The sequence below is a fragment of the Sardina pilchardus genome, chromosome 1, assembly GCF_963854185.1.
Source record: "Sardina pilchardus chromosome 1, fSarPil1.1, whole genome shotgun sequence".
In the NCBI taxonomy this organism is placed as follows: Eukaryota; Metazoa; Chordata; class Actinopteri; order Clupeiformes; family Clupeidae; genus Sardina; species Sardina pilchardus.
In genome coordinates, this window is record NC_084994.1 from 9,738,516 (window position 1) to 9,762,549 (window position 24,034).

Genomic DNA, 24,034 nt, shown 5'->3' on the forward strand with positions numbered 1-24,034 from the left:
ATTTACCTCCGTCATGGAGGTATATGTTTTCATTTGGGACCGGCGTTTGTCTGTCTGTCTGTTTGACTGTTTGTTAGCAAGATAACTCAAAAAGCAATGGATGGATTTTGATGAAATTTTCAGGGAACGTCGGACATGACCCAAGAAAGAAACAATTACATTTTGGGACTGATCCGTAATTCTGTCGGGATTCCAGAGGCATTTATGTATTTAATTTAGTGGTGTAATTGCATGGAATGGCCACGTGGTAGCAATCTGAATAGTTTAGGTTCAAATGTATGACAACCTAGGAAGAATAATGCATCCGACTCTCTTCTCTCTTACACACTCCTTTCTCCTCTATTCTACACACTCACTTCTTTCTCCTTTATTCTACACACACTCACTCCTTTCTCCTCTATTCTACACACTCACTCCTTATGTGATGCTTGTTTGATGTGGTTTATTTTACTTTCTCCTCTCTTACCTCTTACTCGCTCCTTTCTCCTCTCTTATACACACATTCCTTTCTCCTCTTCTACACACTCACTCCTTTCTCCTCTATTCTACACGCTCACTCCTTTCTCCTCTATTCTACACACACTCACTCCTTTCTCCTCTATTCCACACACTCACTCCTTTCTCCTCTATTCTACACACACACTCCTTTCTCCTCTATTCTACACACTCACTCCTTTCTCCTTTATTCTACCCACTCACTCCTTTCTCCTCTATTCTACACACACACTCCTTTCTCCTCTATTCTACACACACTCACTCCTTTCTCCTCTTCTACTCACTCCTTACTCCTATTCTACACACTCACTCCGTTCTCCTCTATTCTACACACCCTCACTCCTTTCTCCTCTATTCTACACACCCTCACTCCTTTCTCCTCTATTCTACACACACACTCCTTTCTCCTCTATTCTACACACACTCACTCCTCTCTCCTCGATTCTGTCAGGAGGGAGAACTGTCAACACTGAAAATAAATTAGATTTATTTTGTTTCTCACGCAAAATCTGTTGAAATTCCAACATTCTTCTTCCTGTTGCTGCCTCTGTTGTTCCAGACTACAAAACTGCTGCAATGACTAAACGAGGTGTGAAGCTGGGACCATGCAAGCACATAGTGGGGAATTCTCCCATGCGCATAAAGGTGCGTAACTGTGCGTTCACACCGCTGCCGACTTGAGCTTCCAAAGATTCAGGAAGTCATTCATTTTCAATGGAAGCCGGTTTCTCTCAGCTGCAAGCAGCGACAAATCCGTTGGCGTCGCGTTTTGGGCGTCTTGAGCGACTCGAGGGTCAAGTAGAACGTTGAAATTGGCTCAACTTTATGGTAATGAGCTATGACGCGGCACACGACCAGCAACAAACATAATCGAACATAGAACGCTTGGCAGGGCATCTAGAGCTTCTTGGAAGCTCAAGTCGACGGCGGTGTGTACGTACAGCAAAGGTGCTTAAGTCCAAAAAAGCACGTAATTCTGCCGTCCACTTAAATCTGTCATTTACATGTTACAGAGGGACTTACAATTTTGGGTGGAGCAACCCCAAAATCTGGGCGTTTCTTATAAATACAACTCTTGCGCACATTCTGCGATGGCTTTTAAGCACCTTTCCAGCTACGCAGTCTGGAAGGCTGTATTAAAGTCGAGCGCTACAAGGTGAAACGATCAATGTCGGCAGTAAGCCTAGTCCTAAATACATGTAAGCAACAAAGAGCGTTCCAAATTGACATTACAGTATCAAATGTGGTGCTTAATAAGCTGATACGGCTTCATGTTTTCCCCATTACAATGCACAGTGGCATATTTCCCGACATTACTTTATCCATGAGGCTACAGTGCTGAATAGTGAAAATCCCATAATCACCCACTTTGAGTATTGGAGCTTAATTTTGCGGGAGCGGGCGGGACTAAGCATATACATTGTGGGTGCAGGCGGGACTGTAACACACACTACGCAAGCGCGGGCGATAATAATCAGAATTTCTGATGATGCGGGCGGGATTGGGATGAAGAAAACAGTCCCGCGCAGGCCTCTATAGTATGTATCAACTCGTCTTCATTAAAGGTAAACTATGCAGGATTGGCGATTGCAACGCCGGTTTCACTTTCGCTTTTCGTTTTCTCTCGTTTCATGCTTGCATATTTCTCTGCAGAGCTTCCCCAGAGCTTTAGCGTGTATATTTTACAAAAGTCCTCAATCGGTCAGTCTGCCTTTTCATGAGCATGATCAAGACTTCACATGAGACTTCCTCCATGGGTGCGTGCCCAAGGATTCCTGAAATTGCAAGCGTGGTTCTACGGCTATAGACCACTAGGGCGGTCGAAAAAAAACATTGTTTGACCGGTATTGACTCATTTAAAGGAATATTTCGGTATTTTACACTTTAAGCCCGTTTTCTGTATTGCCTAGCATGAACACGAGTGTTTGACACCGCAATATCGACGATTGAGCCTGTTTGTGCATTTCGGCACCTATAGAATGTTCTCTGTATGGCGTTAACATTGCTCCCTATGTGCATAAACTATTCTGTCCTTAAAACACCCCTAAACGTTCGTTTTTAAAAATGTGCAGCTCACCGAGTGGTTACTGGTCTTCAACGATCATCTATAGCAAGTTTCGCAGTGAAATTCAAATTCTGTTGTGTTATATTAGCCAAACACGGTTGTGAGTTATCTGAAAAATTACTTCCGGGATTTCGAAAATCCCTGATAAACTATGACTGAAGCTACATTTCGCTGTCAAACTTGCTATAGAAGATCGTTGAAGACCATTAACCACTCGGTGAGCTGCTCATTTTAAAAAACGAACGTTTAGGGGTGTTTTAAGGACAGAATAGTTTATGCACATAGGGAGCAATGTTAAGGCCATATAGAGAACATTCTAAAGGTGCCGAAATGCACACACAGGCTCAATCGTCGAGATTTCGGTGTCAAACACTCGTTTTCATGCTAGGCAATACAGAAGACGGGCTTAAAGTGTAAAAAACCGAAATATTCCTTTAATCATATATAACAGTATGAAACGAATTGATTAACTGAAAAACGTTGCATAGTATACCTTTAAGGGAGTAACGTAGTTTAATTAGACTCTGAATAACGTAGTTTCACTTGAACTCTGTGCAATAATATCCTCACTCTTGCACTTTCAGTTTCACTTTGGAGTGAGGATATTACTGCGCCAAGTCTTGAGTGCTCCCAGTTGTTATTCCGCCACACAATACAGTTATAGTTATAAAAGTTATTTTTAAAGCTGCCAAGCTGCAGCTGAATGTTTTATCTATATTAAAGTGGGCTAGTTTTTTATTTTACTTTTACACAAGGAAGGACGTAAAGGACTGTTTAGTTCATTTCAAAGTAGGCCTACAAATGCACACTGCACTTTTATTGTTGTATTCAGTGGTTGAAACAGGTGAAGTTTAAAAAAAAAAAAAAGAAAACTTTTAAAAGTTCACCAAATCTGTTGGGTTTTTTTGCGGCTCCCGACTATTTTTTTGTCAGAAGAGGGGAGAAATAGCTATTTTGCTAATAAAGATTGCAGACCTCAATATAGGGTTAGTGGGACTTTTATTTTGAAAACAATACTAACTTTTAGCCGCCCTTCCTAACACATATCCGGTACTTCGTTACATTCTATTTTCGCTACAATAACGCGAGCACTGAAGGACATTTCACATGCAGTCTACCACAGGCAACGCGGACGTTCATAGATGTTGGTTCAAGACATATTGAGACAAACACCAAATCAGCAAAACTAATTTGATGCAGCAACGAACTTGCCGGAGGAAGGTATGTGTTCTGTCGTAAACAATAGACGAGAGTTAGTTAGCCAAACTTCCCATGTAGGCTAACTTCGGAGAGGACCGCTACATGCATTTAGGCTTTAATTAAATCAGCAGTTTCTCCCAAAAGTCATGGGTGAGCCAATAACATCGCCGCAGAGTTTACCCTTCAAAGTTTTTCCATCCGCGGTGCTGTTTTCGTGGGTGGCGAATTTACGAATCCTATGTCCACGCCAAAGTTCGCCGAACGCCACTTCCGATTGGTTGAGCTTCGCCGTCGTCGCCCGGCAGCAACATAGACATATTCGCGTGCGGGTCTGCATTGATGCAAAAAGTAATTCGGCGATGTAACATACGATACGTTAAGGTGCGTGATGGGGGAAACTCAATAATATGTGAACGTGAAGTTGAACGCTTTGTAGTTATTTGATATGGGTTGAATCCCAAAGTGAGCCCTGAGGACTAGGACTCACAGAGTTAATTGATCTCAGGTTCCGTGAGTGAGTGTGTGAGGCCACATGGGCTCAGATAGAAATGGGATTGGGACAGCATTTCACGAGATCACAGTGATGTTTAATAACAAAGACGTTGCTGACACTTGCACCATGCATTTGTGTCCTGCTGTTGTTTACCTTTGTGACTTCCGGATTTTCCCCACGGTAAACGTCACAACACTTTGAACTGTGGGTAATTCCCTTTGGTGAAGTCTGCAATAATGCAGACTCGGATAAATCCAGACCCTACACTAGTGATAGCCAGGCTAAGCAGCACATATGATAGAATAGGGCTCGGGCACACGCCTTGCATTCTAGGAATATTGCCGCCATGTTGGTAGCGCACCGAACGTAATATCCATTCACTCAGATGCAGAAGACAAGAAGCAGAAATATAGTATAGCGATTCTTTTCCTCTTGCGATCGTGGGTTGCGCTGTTACACCCCACTATATAGCAACATACGACCAAGAAGGCAAAAACTAAGTAACAACACACTAATAGGCGGGAGTAAATCCATAGTAATCCATAGTAAACAAAGGAGTGAGGCTGCCAATATGGCTGTGCCCGCGGAGTTTTCACGTCATGATCCCGAGCCCTATTGGCCAACTAATTATTCATGGAAAGTTGCTTTCTGTTAAAACAAATAAATAATAAAAAGAAACCCCACTTAGCCTCTCTATTTGACTTTATTTTGTTTCTCTGACTACAGGTGATTTAACTGATTTGGATATGGACCTCGGACTTCCATTTAGTTCTGTCTGTGCTGAAACACACCAGTTTGGCCTGAGAGTGATGGTGAAAGAAGAAGATATTAAAGAGGAGGAATATGATCACATGATTACATGCCCCGAGGAAGAAGAAAAGCCCTTTGCAGAGTTTCACTGTGAAACTGAAACAGACGTCACAGAGTCACCAAGGTTTTCTTACAATGAAATACTACAGACCACAGTGAAGACTGAAGTGAAGAAAGAGGAGGAGGAGGAAGAAGAAGAAGAAGAAGAGCATCATGAACATCTGCTGGAAAGTAAGTCCTCTCACTTAAGCTAATTAGAGTGGTGTGTAGCAATGCATTTGTGTGACTCTAGAGGGCGCTAGTGCACTGAATCACTCACATGCACAACAAGATATCACCCACTTAACGGGAGCTCATACACAGTCAACAGAGAGGCACGTTTTAGAGATGCGTATTAGTTTAGTTTTAGATTAGAGACGCGTATTAGTTTAGTTTTAGAGTAGCCTGTTCATGTAGCCATTAAAAACGCAGCAAATTGATGACATGACAAAAAAAGGAAAAATCAGCTCGATTATGTTCAACATTCAGTATTTACTGAAAGGTGCATAATTCACAATCCATAATTGGTTGTCATCCAGTGACGTCATAATATGCTAATTAGATTAATAAACCCCCTTCATGAGCTTTTGATCATAAACAATGATTCACATTTACAGTGGGACTTCATCTGACCCCTTTCAAACCATCCATGGCCTTTTGAAATGTTAATGTCAAAATCCAGTGTTGTTTTTTAAAAGCTCAAACGCCTTTAAGGTTAATGATGTTACAAAACTATAAAACTGTTTCACATGTGGTTACTATGGTGGCCTATAGTGGTGGCAGAAGTTCTGAAACACATTACTTAAGTAAAGGTAACAAATACCAAAATAACAAATAACCAGAGAAACATTTGCTCTAGTAAAAGTAGAAGTACCACACTGACAACCAAGTACAGTGCTTGGGCCCTAACAATCAGAATACTTGATTTTTAAAGACTACAGTAGGCTATCACGCACTATGAAAAAAATCACTTTTTCTGGGATTTGATGTGTTAATGTTTGTGGGACAAAGGCTGGTCTCCAAGGGTGCATTCAGACTGCAGACGAATCTGATTCAAATCTGATTCCTTCTTATTCATACCTTGCTCGTGACGTCACAAAGATCGGCTGGCGGGCAAGAACTTCATTCACCAGCAACGAAACATCTGTTTCGCTGTAGTGAGGCAATTTTCGTCATGGGCTAGATGTGTGAAGGTCGCCGCTGCTTATAAGTAAAATGCTTGATTGGGTTGTTGAAATGTCCAGGATTTTGGTCAGACACAGGTGGCAACCCTATGTCTAGCTAACTGTCTAACAAACTATTGTCTCTTTGAAAATGCTCAATGGCCAACCATTTATGTTGGCTAAAAAGTAGTTGATATTCTGCTCATGACTATAGGCCTATGCAGATCCGTCTCTGTCCCGCCGAAATAATAAATGCACAAAATGATGGTATGGCTACAGGTTTGGACAAAGGCCGGTCTCCAAGGATGCAGTTCAGACTGCAGACGAATCTGATTCAAATCTGATTTTGATCTGAATATCCGATTTTTAGGACTGACTGTCCACACTGTCCACACAAGTGTCCAAATCGGATATGGCTCTGTTCAGACTGGACCACATTATTAACCGATCTGACAGGTTGCTGTAGCAACGAAAGCAAATGTTTCTGCCATCAGGAGGAAGTGCTTGCTAATTTGATGTGATTTAACATGGAGCCATACAACTAAGTGAGCGTTCATTGAATGCATGCATGCATCCACGCGGGTGACCGCGATTTCTTTAAGTGACAGTTGTTCCAGGGACAACACCCCTAAAGTTGTTCCAGGTCCAACAACTCTGTTAACCAATCGCTGCTATGTGATGTCATCAATGTGTGTCTTCCCTCCCTATTCAAAATTTCCCTCCCGAAATCAAGGGGGCAGGAAAATTCCCGGAAGTAGAAACACGGATGGAGCTGGTTTACAACGCTCTGCTAACCCCCATAGGACGGCCATAGATTGCAGATTTGTTTGAGATCCCATAACTTCATGTCGCCGTTGTAGCTTCTGTATATTCTATATAGGGTATAGAAGGCACAACTAATTCATGTCTTCCTGGTATATACTGTTGGTTTCCCGTAAAGAAGTATAGTTAGTATGTCGGTTGGAGGGAAGCTAACGTTTGACGTTGCACAGTAGGGAGATATCCCGTAATGTTTGGATAAGAAGCTCAATCCTGCATGAAAACCATGACGGAAAGTCATTAGCAAGATCAGTGGAAAAGCTATGTAGCCTATGGTATCCTACTGTATGATAAGGTAAAGCATTACCTAGAGTCAAGTAAACCTAATAAAAAAACTCGATGTCTTGAATGTCAAATTTCTGTTGACCCATCTATCAGACCAGTTACAGCAAGTTACAGGATGGCTAACGTCACAAAGTCTGCGCGCCAACAATGGGAAGTGAACGGAACGTTTTTCAGTCCCCTCCCATTGAGAACAACGGAGTCTGTTTGTCCATTTCTTTTAGGTCTATGCCCGAAATCAACATCTTTTCAGCTCTGTGTAGGTAAGTCATTGCACTGTTTCTTCTCAACAGTTATAAGTGACTCAATGTGCATTTTCAAAAATATTTTTTTGTAAGAACTATGTTGTTTTGGTGCCAGTTTAGTAAGGAGTTTTCAAGTTCAATTCACCTTTTCTTTTAAGTTTAAGCCCATATCTATAGATGTCCTTGTTAATGGTAAGTGTAGTGTTCAGTGAAGTTCAGGCAATATTGTCATGACATGTTTACTCCTCAATAGCTGTTAGACATTTTAGCATGAACGTGTTAAAGAGGAACTATGCAGGATTGGCGATTTCATCTCTGGTTTCGGTTTCGTTTTTCGTTTTCGCTCGTTTTATTCTTGCATTTTCTCTGCAGAGCTTCCCAGACAGCTTTAGCGTGTATATTTATACATGTATAGGCTATATTTAAATATATAAATTGCAAGCGTGGTTCTTCGTCTCAGACTTCCAGATGTAAACAAGGAGCGATCGTCTCCTGCAGAAAGTTGCATAGGGTCTCTTTAATAGCAATTTGTAAACTACCACAAGCTTTCATTTTAACCTTTCAGTATGTTTGAATTTGCAATGTCATGTAGATTTAGTCAGTTACCTGGCTAGAAGCACAGATTGTGGACTACTATTCTCCTATTAGTGTCTTATTAGTGGGCTAAAATCTTTATTTAGTGTACATTAAGAGTTGATACTACTTTTGATCTGCAGAGAGTGCAATTGGACAGTTGCTATCAAGGCAATGTTAGTACAGGTTCATCATTGATCAACCTGGACCAACATCACTACATTGATCATGGGCCGTCGTTACCATGTTGACTCAGGAGCAACATTTTCTCACTGACCCTGGTCTAACATTACCATGTTGACCCAGGAGCAACATTTTCTCACTGACCCTGGTCTAACGTTACCATGTTGACCCAGGAGCAACATATTCTCATTGACCCTGGGCTAACGTTACCATGTTGACCCAGGAGCAACATTTTCTCATTGACCCTGGGCTAACGTTACCATGTTGACCCAGGAGCAACATTTTCTCATTGACCCTGGGCTAATGTTACCATGTTGACCCAGGAGCTAAATATTGACAGTAAGGAGTTAACATGGTCATTTTCACCATTTCGTTTAAGGTGCCGTGTACCATGTACCTGGCCGTTTGACTGTTCCAGGGTCAAAAAACCCAGGATATGTAGTAACAGAGGAGGAGATTACAAGGAGGATTCAGGCCGAAAACATGTCGGCCCATGTATTCAGGGCTTTGCTTGGGGTAAGTTTCCATCAAGTGAATCAGTTATTTAAATTTTTCTCAGTCATTTTGGTGCATTTTGCCATATCATCATTGCTTTTTGTACAACACAGCGCATTTCTCCAGAAAAGGTGAAAAGACCTCCAAAAGCAAGTGTTTATTGTCAAATCAAAAATATAATGCATTTTGATGTGTGGAACTAAGACAAAGTCAAGGTTCAACAAGTAGTAGATCTTTGATTTTAGTAGTTGCAATCCTGATCTGAGAAAAACACCAAAGCAACTGAGAGAAATAAAAAGAAATCTTTTATTTTATTTGTTCTATGCAAACACCTTTATCCTAAGTGACCGCTACTAACCCAGAAATCTCCACCCTAACGGCAGCAAATAATTTTGCTTAGCGGGTAGGTCTAGCGTAGCACCATAGACATGGGGTGCCTCTCATGCAGCGTTTATACGTCCTCCCTCGCTCCTCGATGCCTCGATCCTCACTGCTCTACATAAAGAATGATGGGGGGGGAAACAATGGGATAGTCTATCCAGTGTTAGTTATAGATCAGTGGGAACGCCCCTCGAGGATCGAGCATCGAGGATCGAGGAGGCATGTTGAGAGGCACCAATGGGCTCAGTCCCACAGTTGGTCTGAGCCTTCTAAATGCTCTATCTTTGGGGAAAGTTGTTGGGCGGAGTTATTAGATAGACACAGATAGAGTCTTTATTGTCCTAAAAGGATATTCTTTTTCACACATATCATTCCATTAAAAAAAAAAAAAAACCCAGCAGCATCTGATGTTAACGTCTCACAGGATATAGGCTTACACAGCCTCATATATAGCATATCACATATGATACTGTATACAGTAACCTATACCATAACACACACCATACCCCTCCACCCCTAATTTCCCTCCCTCAACACAGTGCAGACAAACATCAACAGAAAAGAATGGGGGGCATGGCATTTGGCTGCTGGACTACTATGGTGCAGGCCAGGCTTGTGGTGGCTGTGTCATTTGCATCAGTGAGGCTGGGGGTGGGAAGCTGTATTATCTTGGATGAGGAAGAAACAGGGGGAGCTGTAGAATAGAAGGGCTCGGATGATGCTTTTAGAATAGAATAGAATAGAATATATACTTTTTTGATCCCGTGAGGGAAATTCAGTTCTCTGCATTTAACCCAATTTAACCGAATTAGTGAACACACAGCACACAGTGAACACACAGTGAGGTGAATTACACAACCCAGAGCAGTGAGCTGCCTGCCCAACCAGCGGCGCTCGGGGAGCAGTGAGGGGTTAGGTGCCTTGTTCAAGGGCACTTCAGCCGTGGTGGACTGGTCAGGGATCGAACCGGCAACCCTCCGGTTACAAGCCCGAAGCCCTAACCAGTACACCACTGTAGAGTAGCAGAAGGAGATGGGGGGGCAACATACAGCGATCTTAGTTTGCGTATGGCATACAGTCTCTGTTGTGCACGTTTCTTTGTGATGGTGACGATGTTAATTGAAGTTAAGCTTATTGTCAATGGTGAGACCAAGGTGTTTGGTAAAGTGCCGACCTGTTCAACTGGCTGGCCATGGAAGGTGACGGGAGTGAGTCCAGGGAGTGATCTTGATGCATAAATTACCGCTTTGTTTGTCTTGTCAATGTTGAGTTGGAGGTAGTTAATCAGTGCAAAATCGGTGATGGACTGGTGCTGAGCTGTGATGGAGCTGTTGTCTGTAAGTAGTCCTACTATGGCTGTGTCATCTGCATATTTGTAGTACGTGGTGTTGGGCAATGAACTCTGGCAGTCATTTGTGTAAATGGTGTACAGGAAGGGAATGACTACACAACCTTGTGGGGCTCTAGTGTTGGTGATGATGGTTGATGATGTTTTCCCTATTTTCACTGTCTGTGGCCTGTTGCTGAGAAAGATGTATATCCAGCGGATGAGGAGAGGGTGACATTCAGGTGCTGTAATTCTGGATGAGTTGATAGTGCAGGATTGTATTGAATGGTGTCTTGGGCACAGGTGTGAGGGTTGATGTTCTCCAGAGGGTTGGTATTGTTACTGTCCTGTAGGATTCTCAGAAGATGGAGTGGAAGATGGGGGGGGGGAGCTCCATTGCGCAGGACTTCAGCACCTTTGCTGGGATTTTGCTGCTATTACTGCTACAATTATTTATTACCGACTCAAAAACCCAAAAAGTAGGGTTCAGACCAAAGATTCCCGACGAGACGAGCCGCGATGTTCTAAAACCTTGTGACTGCGACTCAACATGTTTAATGCTCTGCGACGGCTTGCGACGGCTTGCAACTACGTGCAACTTCTAATTCACACCGCTGCAACTCCGTCTCGTCGCGTCGGGAATCTTTGGTGTGAATTGGGCTTTACAGATACATACAACACAGGCTGCTAACTCACAGTACACTACCCTTTTCATCTTGTTATTTTATAGTTAGAATATAAACCTCGAGCTACTTGTTCTTTATTTCTTTTCACCTTAGAGAATATGTCCTTGTGGTGCCTTTGCAGGGCACTTTACTGTTGTCGTGTCCTGCTCCGTCTTGATGCTTGTTTACACATGGGAAGTGGAAAATGTCATTTCAATTCCTTTGTATGTCTAGCACATGTGAAGAAATTGACAAATAAAACAGACTAGACTTGACTTGACCTTTAAGAGATTAGTATGTTTTGATTCCTTTGTATGTCTAGCACATGTGAAGAAATAAAAATAACACTCACTTGATTTGACTTGATTTGGAATATTCAGTAATCATCCATTCCTAACATTGCACAATTACTGTTCTTTTCAGGGACGCAAAGAAAATTTGCCTGCTATCGTAAAAGCTTTACCAAAAAAGAAAAAAACAAGGACAACAATATTCAGCGCCCTGTCAGAGCAGGAAGCAAAGGAGCTGGCCAATGGTTTTGCCACTAGACTGGCATTGGATGTCACTGCTGACACGGTCTGTGACGGAGTGGATGCTGCATGTGCTGATGTAACTAAGTAAGTGTGCTTCCATTGAATATTCTCCTTAAGGCGCCGGTACAGTCCACGCACCCGACTTGTCGTGCGACAATGTGACATCACGGGGAACGTTGTAACCATGTATACAGGGGGCAGCCGTGGTGTACTGGTTAGCGCATCGGGCTTGTAACCGGAGGGTTGCCGGTTCGATCCCCGACCAGTCCACCGAGGCTGAAGTGCCCTTGAGCAAGGCACCTAACCCCTCACTGCTCCCCGAGCGCCGCTGGTTGGGCAGGCAGCTCACTGCTCTGGGTTGTGTGATTCACCTCACTGTGTGTTCACTGTGTGCTGTGTGTTCACTAATTCGGTTAAATTGGGTTAAATGCAGAGAACTGAATTTCCCTCACGGGATCAAAGAAGTATATATTCTATTCTATTCTATTCTTGCGCGTGGTGGTCGCGACACTATTTGCAGTATTCTCCTGAACGGAGGCACAGTATCCATTGACGTTAATGGCAGTAATATAGCAACTAGCTTCTTTGATGATATTTCAGACTTAGCTTGCACAACTGGAGGATTACTGTCTAGTTTCTAAGGTGTGTGCAGCTAATGAGATGAGTTTGTGTGATCTCCCTAATTTTGACGTCACATTGTCGCGCGACAGGTCGGGTGCGTCGAGTAAACTTCTAGCGTTAGCCTGGCTAGCGCCCACCACTTCTCAAATGAGACTGGCAACCAGACGCTCATCTTCTTGTATTTGACAAAATGCCCAGATCCGTTCATTGGGCGCCAAATGCGTCTGCGCATAGCTCATCATGGTCTTGCTTTCTCCCCTGTTCTGTGATTGGTCGCCAACATCAGGCGAAAATTTGGGTGTTGGTGTCCAGACTGCCTTAGCAGCGTGAATGAAATAACGGCGCAAGGCAGGATGGGAACACCCAGGCTAATAAGATTAACACTACACTTTCCATTGTCCAGTTATGCTGACCCACACTACTGTTTTATACTTATGCCTTATTCTTTATTAGAGTGCATGCAAATGCAATCCACTGTTCTTTGAAGTCTTCCTGTTAGAGTACATGAAAACTACTGTTACTGTCTAGTGTTATCCAAAGTTGTCTTGTAAGCAAAGACAAAATGCACTCTTTTGTTCTTCAATGTCTTATTTTTCATATTCTTTTAGCCAGTTTTTCAATTTCAGTCATAATTCAGCATTCTTGTTAACTCTCCATAACCTAGCAGACCATAACCTAGCAGACCATAACCTACCCCATACCATCATTGATGATCTCTTTTGAACCGGCCACTAAAACAAGTTGAATGATTCATCTTCTCTGTAGCACAGTGTCTGTAATCGGATGACACTTTCCCATGTCTTCCAAGTCCATCTCAACACAGACATAAGACTGTTAAACCTCTGCATCATGTCTCTGAAGCATTTGTTCCATAGCAGTTTTCAACAGCTTTTATGTTTGGAGTGTTAAAAAATATTGTTACCTAGGTGAAGAGATCACATACTTTGAGACAACTGACAGCTCTAATAATTAATATTTTTTTCCACGTCATGCAAATAGTTTTGCATTTTTATGCACTTGTAATTTCCAGCAAGTACGTTCTGTAGTCATGGTTCTTTAAAAAAAAAAGTGTTATTCTAGTGTAACATTTGCGTATCCTCATTACAGGAAGACACTACAGAAATTACAAAGCAACCTGAAGGCAGCCTTGACGGAATCATCAGAGTTTAGTCTGATGACTCATCAATTTGGACCTCCAGCTTTGGATGCAGCTATTTCTTTTCTTATTGACGAGCTGGACAGGGTTGGCAAATGAAAAGCACTAGTTGTCCTTTTAGTCGTGTTTTTTGTTGTAAAGCCACATTGTTTATGTCTTTAAACCCCCTGTTGTGTTTCAGTCTAATTAAATTTCATATAATTAGATGTAATTAGGCTCTTTGTCTTTGTTCAGACAGGACATCTGAATCCATGAAAGTGGGTTATAATTTGGGTTAACATTATTAATTCACCATCACCAATTATTATTGATGCTTTTTATATTTTAATCATTATACCAAAGTCAATTACACATGCTTAAGAAATCAACAAAATATTCTGATTTCAATAATTATTTTATTGATATTTTCATTTACATTAAATTTCATTTCTCCCCATTCATTTTTTTAAAAGTAAAGTCATTGTATGGCCCCAGCTGTGGAGCAACTGATATAGTCAAAAAAAAAAGTAAAGTCATTGTGAATTTTGACCTCAACACTTCGGCCTTTGCTCGTGTGAGATGCTCAGCGATGTTTGTTTCAATCTGTGGAGGTAAACAAACAAACAAACAAACAAACAAACCAAAAACAACATGATTAAGTAACAGTACAACAGTGTCAAGAAACATGATGTGAACCCATGCTAAAGTTGACAAAAAAGAAGAATAAATTCCTATGGAGGCAGGCAGATTTTATGTAAAGGCCAATTATTTCATGGATCCAGGATGCTATGCATCCTCATTAATTTCCCTTGACTTCTGAATGAAAATAGCGAGTAAGCTTTTTTTTTTTTTTACAAATTTCTGTTGCGCACCGCAGTTATACGCGCATTCTGCCATCTCAGCTTCTGACACACCTACATCACGCAAGTTCGAAATCAAGGCGGCCTTATGAAAGAGGCGTGATTTATTTTTTAAAAGAACCAGACTGATCTACCACCTCCTTAATTTAGATTGATATGAAAACGTGGAACGTGGACTTTCTCATTTATCTTCTGAATGCCATTTAAAACCAGAAAGAACACCAACCAGTCTTTGATTTTAAAAACATAAGGTGAACTGAATAAAAAAACAGCCTACAGGAAAATGGTGTCATCACATAGCTTAACAAAAAAAAAAAATACTTCACAAAATTTCACTTTTACTTTTGTGACATTTGTTTATAAATGTGTTCATAAATTATAAATATCTCTCTCGTCGACTCTCTCCTGTCTCTCACTAACACTCTCCTCTTCTGGGGATGAAATCTCAACCTACCTCAACAAAACATCAATAGAGAATGTGGAGTGAGGTTTTTCTCTGATCAACAGATACACAGCTGCAATGGCATAACATGGCAATGAACAAAATTGTCATTTTCAAAAGTGTGATTTTTCTTTCACTGTAGCCTACATTGCCTTTAGCCAGCCAAACCTTTCACTTTTCATGTTGGTGTGTGATGGACTTACATTTAGGCTACAAGTAGGCCTAGACTTAATGGATTCTCTTGTAAAGAGGAACACCGCTGCATTGGCATAGGCAATAGACAACATTATAGCATTAAAAAGGCTTTCATTTCTGTACATTGTTCCTTACTACCTACATAAAAACTGCCCAACACATTTGTCCAGGGCCAAAGCCAATATCTGCCTTTTGGAGATTATGATCGGTCGTCCATTGGCAGTGACAGTGAAGATGCGTCTTTGAATGGAGGTGCGTCTTTGCGTGTGTACGTCAGTTTCTACCTGCAGCAGTGTTGGCCAGAGGGTTCAAATAAGCATGGTGTGCTAGGTGCCAGTGATAATCATGATGATAGTGTCTGTAATTGACATGGTACAGACAGCAGGGCTAGTAGGGCTCTAGAGGACTACAAAGTCACCCGCGATAGGAACTGATTTGACTAGGCTACTTTATTGTATAGTAACATAGGGATTGTGGTAATACTAATAGTTTACGATTGTTGGTTTACATGTGACTGTGGTCCTGTTTGTTTGTTATGTCAGAGAAATTACAAAAATCAAAGTAAAACTGCTCAAATGTGTTCAACAACCAGTATTTACTAAAAGGTGCATAATTTGATGTTATTGCCATCCTGTGATGTCATTATATGCAAATTAGATGAGTAAATGGACCCCCTTCATAAACTTTAGTTCATACTCAATGATTTTCACATTTACAGTAGGACTTCATCTCTGACCACTTTCAAGCCATGGCCTTTTGAAATTTGTATGCAAAAATAAAATAAAAAACCTGGGTGGTTACAGGGTTAATTGCCACACCCCTTGGCACATTGCTCAACAAAAGAGACAAACTCAAGTGTAAGATAGGAATAAGCTTTGCATTGTGATGATTATACGCTTTGCGCCGTGCTTTAGACTGTCCCTATAGGTGGTTTTACTCCGGATCATTCCTTTAAAGACCAGGGCTGGCCCAAGGCTTCTCCCCATTCATCTGTCAAATGAATCCCAATCCTGAACACATACTGAACATTTGATCAAGTCAGATCTGACCCAACCCAAAACATCTGATTACATTTGAACAACTGGGCCCTGATGTAGCCTATATACCCACTAATCAAATGTCTAAAGACATTTAGTAGTAAAGTTACTGTTCACCAACCTTCTCTGTCTTGTAATGTGTAAGCCATAAAGTGATTATGTACGGGATAATGGACGACACGCCGTGCGGTTATTCAAAGTTAATGCACGTTCTAGACGGTGATACGGCCCGACGCGAAGCGGAGGGACGTTCCGTCTAGAAAAGTGCATTAACTTTGAATAACCACACGGCGTGAAGTCCATTATCCCGCTTATTCCATTGTTGCCACTTGCGTTGTGTTCGTTTCCGGTGCCAATTTAATTGTTTTAATCGCTATAACGGTATTGTTTGTAGAACTACTTTTCCCAGACACATTTCAACTAATTTCTCAAACTGCGCTTACTAGTTCTAAATGGATGGTTGCTATGGCCAAAAGCCAGTCATTAGTTCTAATCTCCCGTTGTGGCTGGCACATCCCAGGATTCTGATGAACGTTAACTTTGAAAGATTGCTATTTTTCTTAGCTTACTGCCACCTAACTCGCTAAATGACACCTCTGTCATATGCTAAACGTTACTATGATCTGAACGTCTGTATTTTACAGCTTCTATGTAACGTGACAGTGCATTTAAACTTCACAACAAGTTTGGCGAATTAATATTCAAGTGTGATACGGCCAACAAATTGGAACTACTTCATAGCCGTGCGTATATCTAAAGTTAATGCACACCCTTGTAGAACGCAGGACAATGGGGAACTCAACCGAGCAGTGGAATAAACTGCATTTAAATTCTATTTAAAGTTAATTATTTCCTCATCAATGTTTAATTGCTGAATGTGTAACACCTGTCTGTTATTCTAAGTCTCTATGGTAACTCTTCCAGGTGTATCAGAACACCCACATATAAGGCAACAGAAGATCCACGGACAGCATGATGAACTCAACCTGCAACATGAAGGAAGACTACACCACTGCACAGTCTGCAGGAAGAGTTTCACAGCCCTGACAGAACTCAAGAAACACCAGCAAACACACTCAGTTAGGGTGAATGAAAAGAGGTCTCGCAAAAAGCCACGTAAATATTCTCAGTGTGAAAAAGCCTCTTCAGTAATTAAGCACCACATGCTTACACACACTGGAGAGAAGCCTCATGAATGTGCTAAGTGTGGAAAAGGTTTTTCACACAGCTCAGGCCTTTCACGCCACATGCTTGTACACAAAGGAGAGAAGTCTCGTAAAGGGGAGAAGACTCATATGTGTGTCCACTGTGGAAAAGCATTTTCACAAAGCTCAACTCTTAAAGCCCACATGTTAATACACACTGGAGAGAAGCCTCATAAATGTGTCCTGTGTGGAAAATCGTTTCGGATGTCCCAAAATCTTCAACGCCACATGCTAACACATACCGGAGAGAAGCCTCATGTATGTGTCCACTGTGGACGATCATTTAGAAGGGTCCAAGCTTTACAAAGCCACATGCTTATACACACTGGAGAGAAGCCTCATAAATGTGTCCAGTGTGGAAAATTATCCCGAACATACCAAGATCTTCAGCGCCACATGCTTACACATACCGGAGAGAAGCCTCATTTATGTGTCCACTGTGGAAAATTATTTTCAAGAATTTCAAATCTTTATGCCCACATGCTAATACACACTGGAGAGAAGCCTCATAAATGTGTCCTGTGTGGAAAATCATTTCAAACATCCCAAAATCTTAAACGCCACATGCTTACACATAACAATGAGAAGCCTCATAAATGTGCCGACTGTGGAAAAGGTTTTACAGACATTTCAAATCTTAAAAAGCACATGCAAATACACACTAGAGAGAAGCCTCATAAATGTGTCCAGTGTGGACAAGCTTTTTCAAAAAGTTCAGCTCTTAAAAGGCACACGCTTTTACACACTAGAGAGAACTCTGGCTCTGCAAAAGGATTTCGACAAATATCAGATCATACTACAGAGAGGACATGTGTTCAGTGTGGAAAAGTATTTCTGCACCCTTCAAAGCTCAAAACCCACATGCTTACGCACACTGGAGAGAAGCCTCATGAATGTGTTCAGTGTGGAAAAACGTTTACAAGAATGTCTAGTCTTAAAGTCCATATGCTACTACACAGTGGAGCGACGCCTCATAAATGTGTCCAGTGTGGAAAAGCATTTCCACGCCCGTCAAAGCTTAAAATTCACATGCTTACTCATACCTAGAAATGTATCCGTATGCTAACGCACACCGGAGAGAAGCCTCATAAATGTGTCCAGTGTGGAAAAGCATTTCCACACCCTTCAAAGCTTAAAATTCACATGCTTACTCATACCTAGAAATGTATCCGTATGCTAACGCACACCGGAGAGAAGCCTCATAAATGTGTCCGGTTTGGAAAAGCATTTCCACACCCGTCAAAGCTTAAAAGCCACATGCTTACTCATACCTAGAAATGTATCCGTATGCTAACGCCCACCGGAGAGAAGCCTCATAAATGTGTTCGGTGTGGAAAATGTTTTTCAGCAATGTCTAGTCTTAATCAGCTTCTGGTTAGTCATCAGCCACATGAATAGGCAAACAATTGTATTTGAAATGTGAGCAGACTAATAGAGATGTTGGGAGACTTGTTATTATGTTATCACTGTTTTCTTTTGTTTATGTAAAGCACATTCAATGACCTATGAGTATGAAATGCGCTAAATAAACTTGAATGGACTCCTTGCTTGTTTCTCATTGGACTTTCCATTCCTCTTCTCCTACACACTTACTCCATTGAGGTGCGAGTAAAGGGACTCTGCATGAATCGTTCTCATGAAGAGTAAACACTCAACGTAGATAAATTATGGGCCTTAAGTAGTTGGGAAATTAGGGCTTTAAAAAAATATTGGCGCAAATTATCGGCTGAAATTCTGTTATCGGACCGATAATAATATTTTATAAATGTCATTTATTGGCCAATAATAATTTGGCCGCCGATATATCGTGCATCTCTACTGTGCACATGATGAATAACAGTATTCCGGTTACCAACAGTAAAGTTCTATTAGCACTCCGTATCCCGGTTTCTAATGCAATACGTGTTTTGCCTGAGAAACCGGGATAAAGTGTATACATGGAACAGTATCCCGGTTTCTCTGGGAGTACACCACCTAGCATAACCGGGATAATTGTTACCGGGATAAGGGCTTATCTGGGGTTCCGAAATTGGGGTATGATGTTTACATGTGCAAACACAAAACCGGGATACCTTAAAATCCCGATCATAACCGAGATACTAAAGTGCATGTAAACGTAATCAATGTTTAATTGCTGAATGTGGAACATCTGTCTGTTATTCTAAGTCTCTATGGTAATTCTTCATTCTAATTCTAAGTCTCCATGGTACCTCTTCCAGGTGTATCAGAACACCCACATACAAGGCAACAGAAGATCCACGGACAGAATGATGAACTCAACCTGCAACATGAAGGAAGGCTGCACCACTGCACCGTCTGCAGGAAGAGTTTCATGGCCCTGACAGAACTCGAGAAACACCAGCAAACACACTCCGTCATGGTGAATCAAAAGAGGTCTCGCAAAAAGCCACGTAAATATTCTCGGTGTGAAAAAGCCTCCTCAGTAGTTAAGCACCACATGGTTATACACACTGGAGAGAAGCTTCATGAATGTACTCAGTGTGGAAAAGGTTTTTCACACAGGTCAAGCCTTTCACGCCACATGCTTGTACACAAAGGAGAAAAGTCTCGTAAAAGACACAAGCTACATACTGGAGAGAAGCCTCATAAATGTATCCAGTGTGGAAAATCATTTTCAAACAGTTCAAATCTTAAAGACCACATGCGAATTCACACTGGAGAGAAGCCTCATAAATGTGACCAGTGTGGAAAAGTTTTTTCACAAAGCTCAACTCTTAAAGACCACATGCGAATTCACACTGGAGAGAAGCCTCATAAATGTGCCCAGTGTGGAAAATCATTTTCAAAAAGTTCAAATCTTAAAGCCCACACGTTAATACACACTGGAGAGAAGCCTCATAAATGTGTCCAGTGTGGAAAATCATTTTCAAAAAGTTCAAGTCTTAAAGTCCACATGTTAGTACACACTGGAGAGAAGCCTCATAAATGTGTCCAGTGTGGAAAAGGTTTTGCATACAATTCAACTCTTAAAGCCCACATGCGAATTCACACTGCAGAGAAGCCTCATAAATGTGCCCAGTGTGGAAAATCCTTTTCAAAAAGTTTAAATCTTAAGGTCCACATGTTACGACACACTGGAAAGAAGCCTCATAAATGTGTCCAGTGTGGAAAAGGTTTTGTAGACAATTCAACTCTTAAAGCCCACATGCGAATTCACACTGCAGAGAAGCCTCATAAATGTGCCCAGTGTGGAAAAGCCTTTACAAAAAGTTCAAATCTTAAGGTCCACATGTTAGGACACACTGGAAAGAAGCCTCATAAATGTGTCCAGTGTGGAAAAGCATTTAGAACGTCCCACGATCTTCAACGCCACATGCTCACACATACCGGAGTGAAGCCTTTTAAATGTGTCCAGTGTGGAAAGGGTTTTACACAAATTTCAAATCTTAAAGTCCACATGTTAGTACACACTGGAGAGAAGCCTCATAAATGTGTCCATTGTGGAAAAGGTTTTGCACACAATTCAACTTTTAAAGCCCACGTGCGAATTCACACTGGAGAGAAGCCTCTTAAATGTGTCCAATGTGGAAAATCATTCAGAACATCCCAAGGTCTCCAACGCCACATAAAGACCTGCAAACTTGTCGCTTTTCGGCGACAATCGCTGTTTTCTTGGTCATTTGGGTCATTCACGTGAATCGCGCAGAACCGGAGAGTTCATACATGTGTATGTATTATGTACAATAATATATATAGTAATATATATATATACATTAAAAAGTTATGTATATATATACTGCCCCCGCCCCCCCCCGCAAAACATTTTTATAATATGAAAAGTGAATAGACTACCGGTAGTAGAGATGTTGAAAGGCTTGTTAATATGTTGTTATAATGTGAATAGACTGATCGATATGTTGGGAGGCTTGTTATTATGTTATTATAATGTGAATAGACCGATCGAGATGTTGGGAGGTTTGTTTTCCCTCTTCTTTTATTTGCTTTTATTTTTATTGCTGTTTGCTTTTGTTTGTGTAAAGCACATTCAATGACCCCTGTGTGTGAAATGCGTTAAATAAATAAACTCGACTTGACTCCTCTCCTCCTCTTGGTGCTCCTTGCTTGCTTCTCATCGGACTCTCTTCTCTCTTACACACTCATTTCTCCTCTATTCTACACACACTCCTTTCTCCTTTATTCTACACACACTCACTCCTTTCTCCTCTATTCTACACACTCACTCCTTTCTCCTCTCTTACACACTCACTCCTTTCTCCTCTATTCTACACACTCACTCTATTCTACACACTCACTCCTTTCTCCTCTATTCTACACACACACTCCTTTCTCCTTTATTCTACACACACTCACTCCTTTCTCCTTTATTCTACACACTCACTCCTTTCTCCTCTCTTACACACTCACTCCTTTCTCCTCTATTCTACACACTCACTCCTTTCTCCTCTATTCTACACACACTCACTCCTTTCTCCTCTCTTACACACTCACTCCTTTCTCCTCTATTCTACACACTCACAATATTCTACACACTCACTCCTTTCTCCTCTATTCTACACACACTCACTCCTTTCTCCTCTATTCTACACACTCACTCCGTTCTCCTCTATTCTACACACACACTCCTTTCTCCTCTATTCTACACACCCTCACTCCTTTGCCTTACTTACGGTGGCGTCAAACCATTGGGCCCGTTTGACTTATTCCCGCATGGTGCAGATGTGGCCAACCCTGTTATTCTAATTCTAATTTTTTTTATTCATTTTCAGAACTGTTGACTGTTGGCTAAATTTGTAAATAAAACTGGAAAAGAAGAAGAAAAAATGGGTTTTAATTTCAGGCTGTAAAACAAAAAAAGTAACTATTTCAAAAGGGTATGATGACTTTCTATAGGCATTGTAACTAATAAAGCATTTTTTGGAGCCATTACAGTGTGCAGACCATCGACTTTTTACAAGTATGAAGTTAGACGACCACAGTCTAGTCAGGGTGATGGAGGGAGGAGTGGTCCACGTGGGCTAAAGCCTGTAAACAGTCAGTACGTACAGCATTGTTAAGGAAGGTGGGCTAGCCTGTAAACGGTCAGTACGTACAGCATTGTTAAGGAAGATGGACCTAAAGCCTGAGGTATTCAATTAAACCAGAGGTATTCAATTAAAATTCAAAGAGGTCCAGTTACTAAAATTTCCTCCCAGCAAAGGTCCGAATCTTATATTGTCACTCAAAATAGTGTAGACTACCCTGATGTTAATAAGATCAATAATGCATGTGCATTTATAGGCCTATTTAATCTATTGCTAAATTTCAAGTGTTTTCAAAGTATTATGCTTTTAACATACCAACGAGTCTTAACTTGAATGGTAGCCTACTTGAATGCAAGTAGTTGTCTACATTTCAATGAAGTTAACAGACGACAGACACTGAATAAAATAAATATAAAGTGCAAACACAGCTTTGAGCAGCCTGAACTATGGGCCCTTTATTTCAAGTAGGCCTAGGCCTAATGTAAAACATTCAGAATATTTTTAATAAAATAAAAGTGTATCTTTAAGAAAACAAATACTGCTTTCTGAACAGCTGCATCAGCAGCATCCGTGATCACGCGAGTAGACCTGACACATAGTGTGTTTTCAATTTGATAATTATTAGCCCCTCCGCCAAGGAGCTCGGTTATGTTTTCATCTGGGTTTGCGTTAGTAAAAGCTGCGCTGTTGAAAATTGGCACAAAGTCGTTTGGGTGATCCATGTGATAAATTGTGTTTTTTTCTTTTCATAGGCCTACTTCGTTACTTTATGAATGGTGGTGTATTATTAAAGGGACACTTCACCGATTAGCATTAAGCTTTATATCTTTAGAAAACCAGTCATGTTTTTGAGTGGTCGTGCATCATTCCCTCAGTTTGCCTTGAGATGGGAGAAATACAGATTTCAATGAAGCCCATGAAGGGGACTTTGTGCTTTCAATGATGTAAAATGATGATTCATACATCATTGAAAGCAGGAAGTCCAACTTTGAAATCCGTATTTCTCCCATCACAAGGCAAACTGAGGGAATGATGCACGTCCATTCAAAAACATGACTGGTTTTCTAAAGATACAAAGCTTAATGCTAATCGGTGAAGTGTCCCTTTAAGGTACCATTTTGAATGTCATTACTCTGACATTCAAGAAATAAGGCTGCCATTTTTCGTGACCCAGGGTCAATGGGGAATTCCATTGAACATGGGTCACGGATGTAATGTTTTTGTTCTCCCTTAAGTTTCTCCACGTTGCGTCAATAAAATTTTGAAATTCTTGCTGTATTATGTCGGACAAAAATTTAGGTTATTATCAAAGTGAAATGGTTACTGTCATGTCAGCGGCGTTTGTTTCAGCACATAGGCTAATTGACGTTTTCATTCGAAATGGTCAATCGGAATCAATGGGAGTCAATGGGGAACCGTAATACCTTTAATACCGGCGTCCAAGGAAGCTTAGTGCCGGATGACGTGACGGCGGTCCTACAACTCCCATATGATTTCCTCCCGATTTTGGAAATTTAGTCGCCGACGACTGTTAAAACAGACCAAAATCGTACAATGTAAGCCAGCCTTAAGTTGATGTATTTTCATTTAGGAAATGGCTTTTTTTTTTTTTTCATTTTCGCCAAACTTACACTTTAATAGCGAGTGGCAAGGCTCTCCGTAGACGTGCTCTTAGATAGAGAAAGTGAACCTGTTGAATGGATGCTGTGTGACGTTGGGAATTAAATTTACGATTATCCTGATCTGATTCATCATAACAATACTGAAG

General features: G+C 41.1%; 1 protein-coding gene across 6 annotated transcripts in view; it reads left to right on the forward strand.

Moving 5' to 3' along the window:
• Positions 1 to 21,963, forward strand: part of LOC134091470 (zinc finger protein 93-like) — a 29,070-nt gene extending 7,107 nt beyond the window's left edge. The window contains exons 1-6 of one of the 6 annotated variants that reach the window (XM_062544607.1): positions 3,634 to 3,781; positions 4,980 to 5,294; positions 7,591 to 7,629; positions 8,747 to 8,883; positions 11,659 to 11,852; positions 16,983 to 17,113. In XM_062544607.1, coding sequence (XP_062400591.1) covers positions 5,000 to 5,294; positions 7,591 to 7,629; positions 8,747 to 8,883; positions 11,659 to 11,852; positions 16,983 to 17,034 — 717 coding nt within the window. In that variant the 5' untranslated portion in view covers positions 3,634 to 3,781; positions 4,980 to 4,999 and the 3' untranslated portion in view covers positions 17,035 to 17,113. Of the gene's footprint in view, positions 1 to 3,633; positions 3,782 to 4,979; positions 5,295 to 7,590; positions 7,630 to 8,746; positions 8,884 to 11,658; positions 11,853 to 13,496; positions 13,869 to 16,982; positions 18,827 to 19,482 lie in introns of those variants that run through there. The other 5 variants (XM_062544522.1, XM_062544335.1, XM_062544356.1 and 2 more) reach the window with 5 other exon arrangements.
• Positions 21,964 to 24,034: the final 2,071 nt, after the last annotated feature.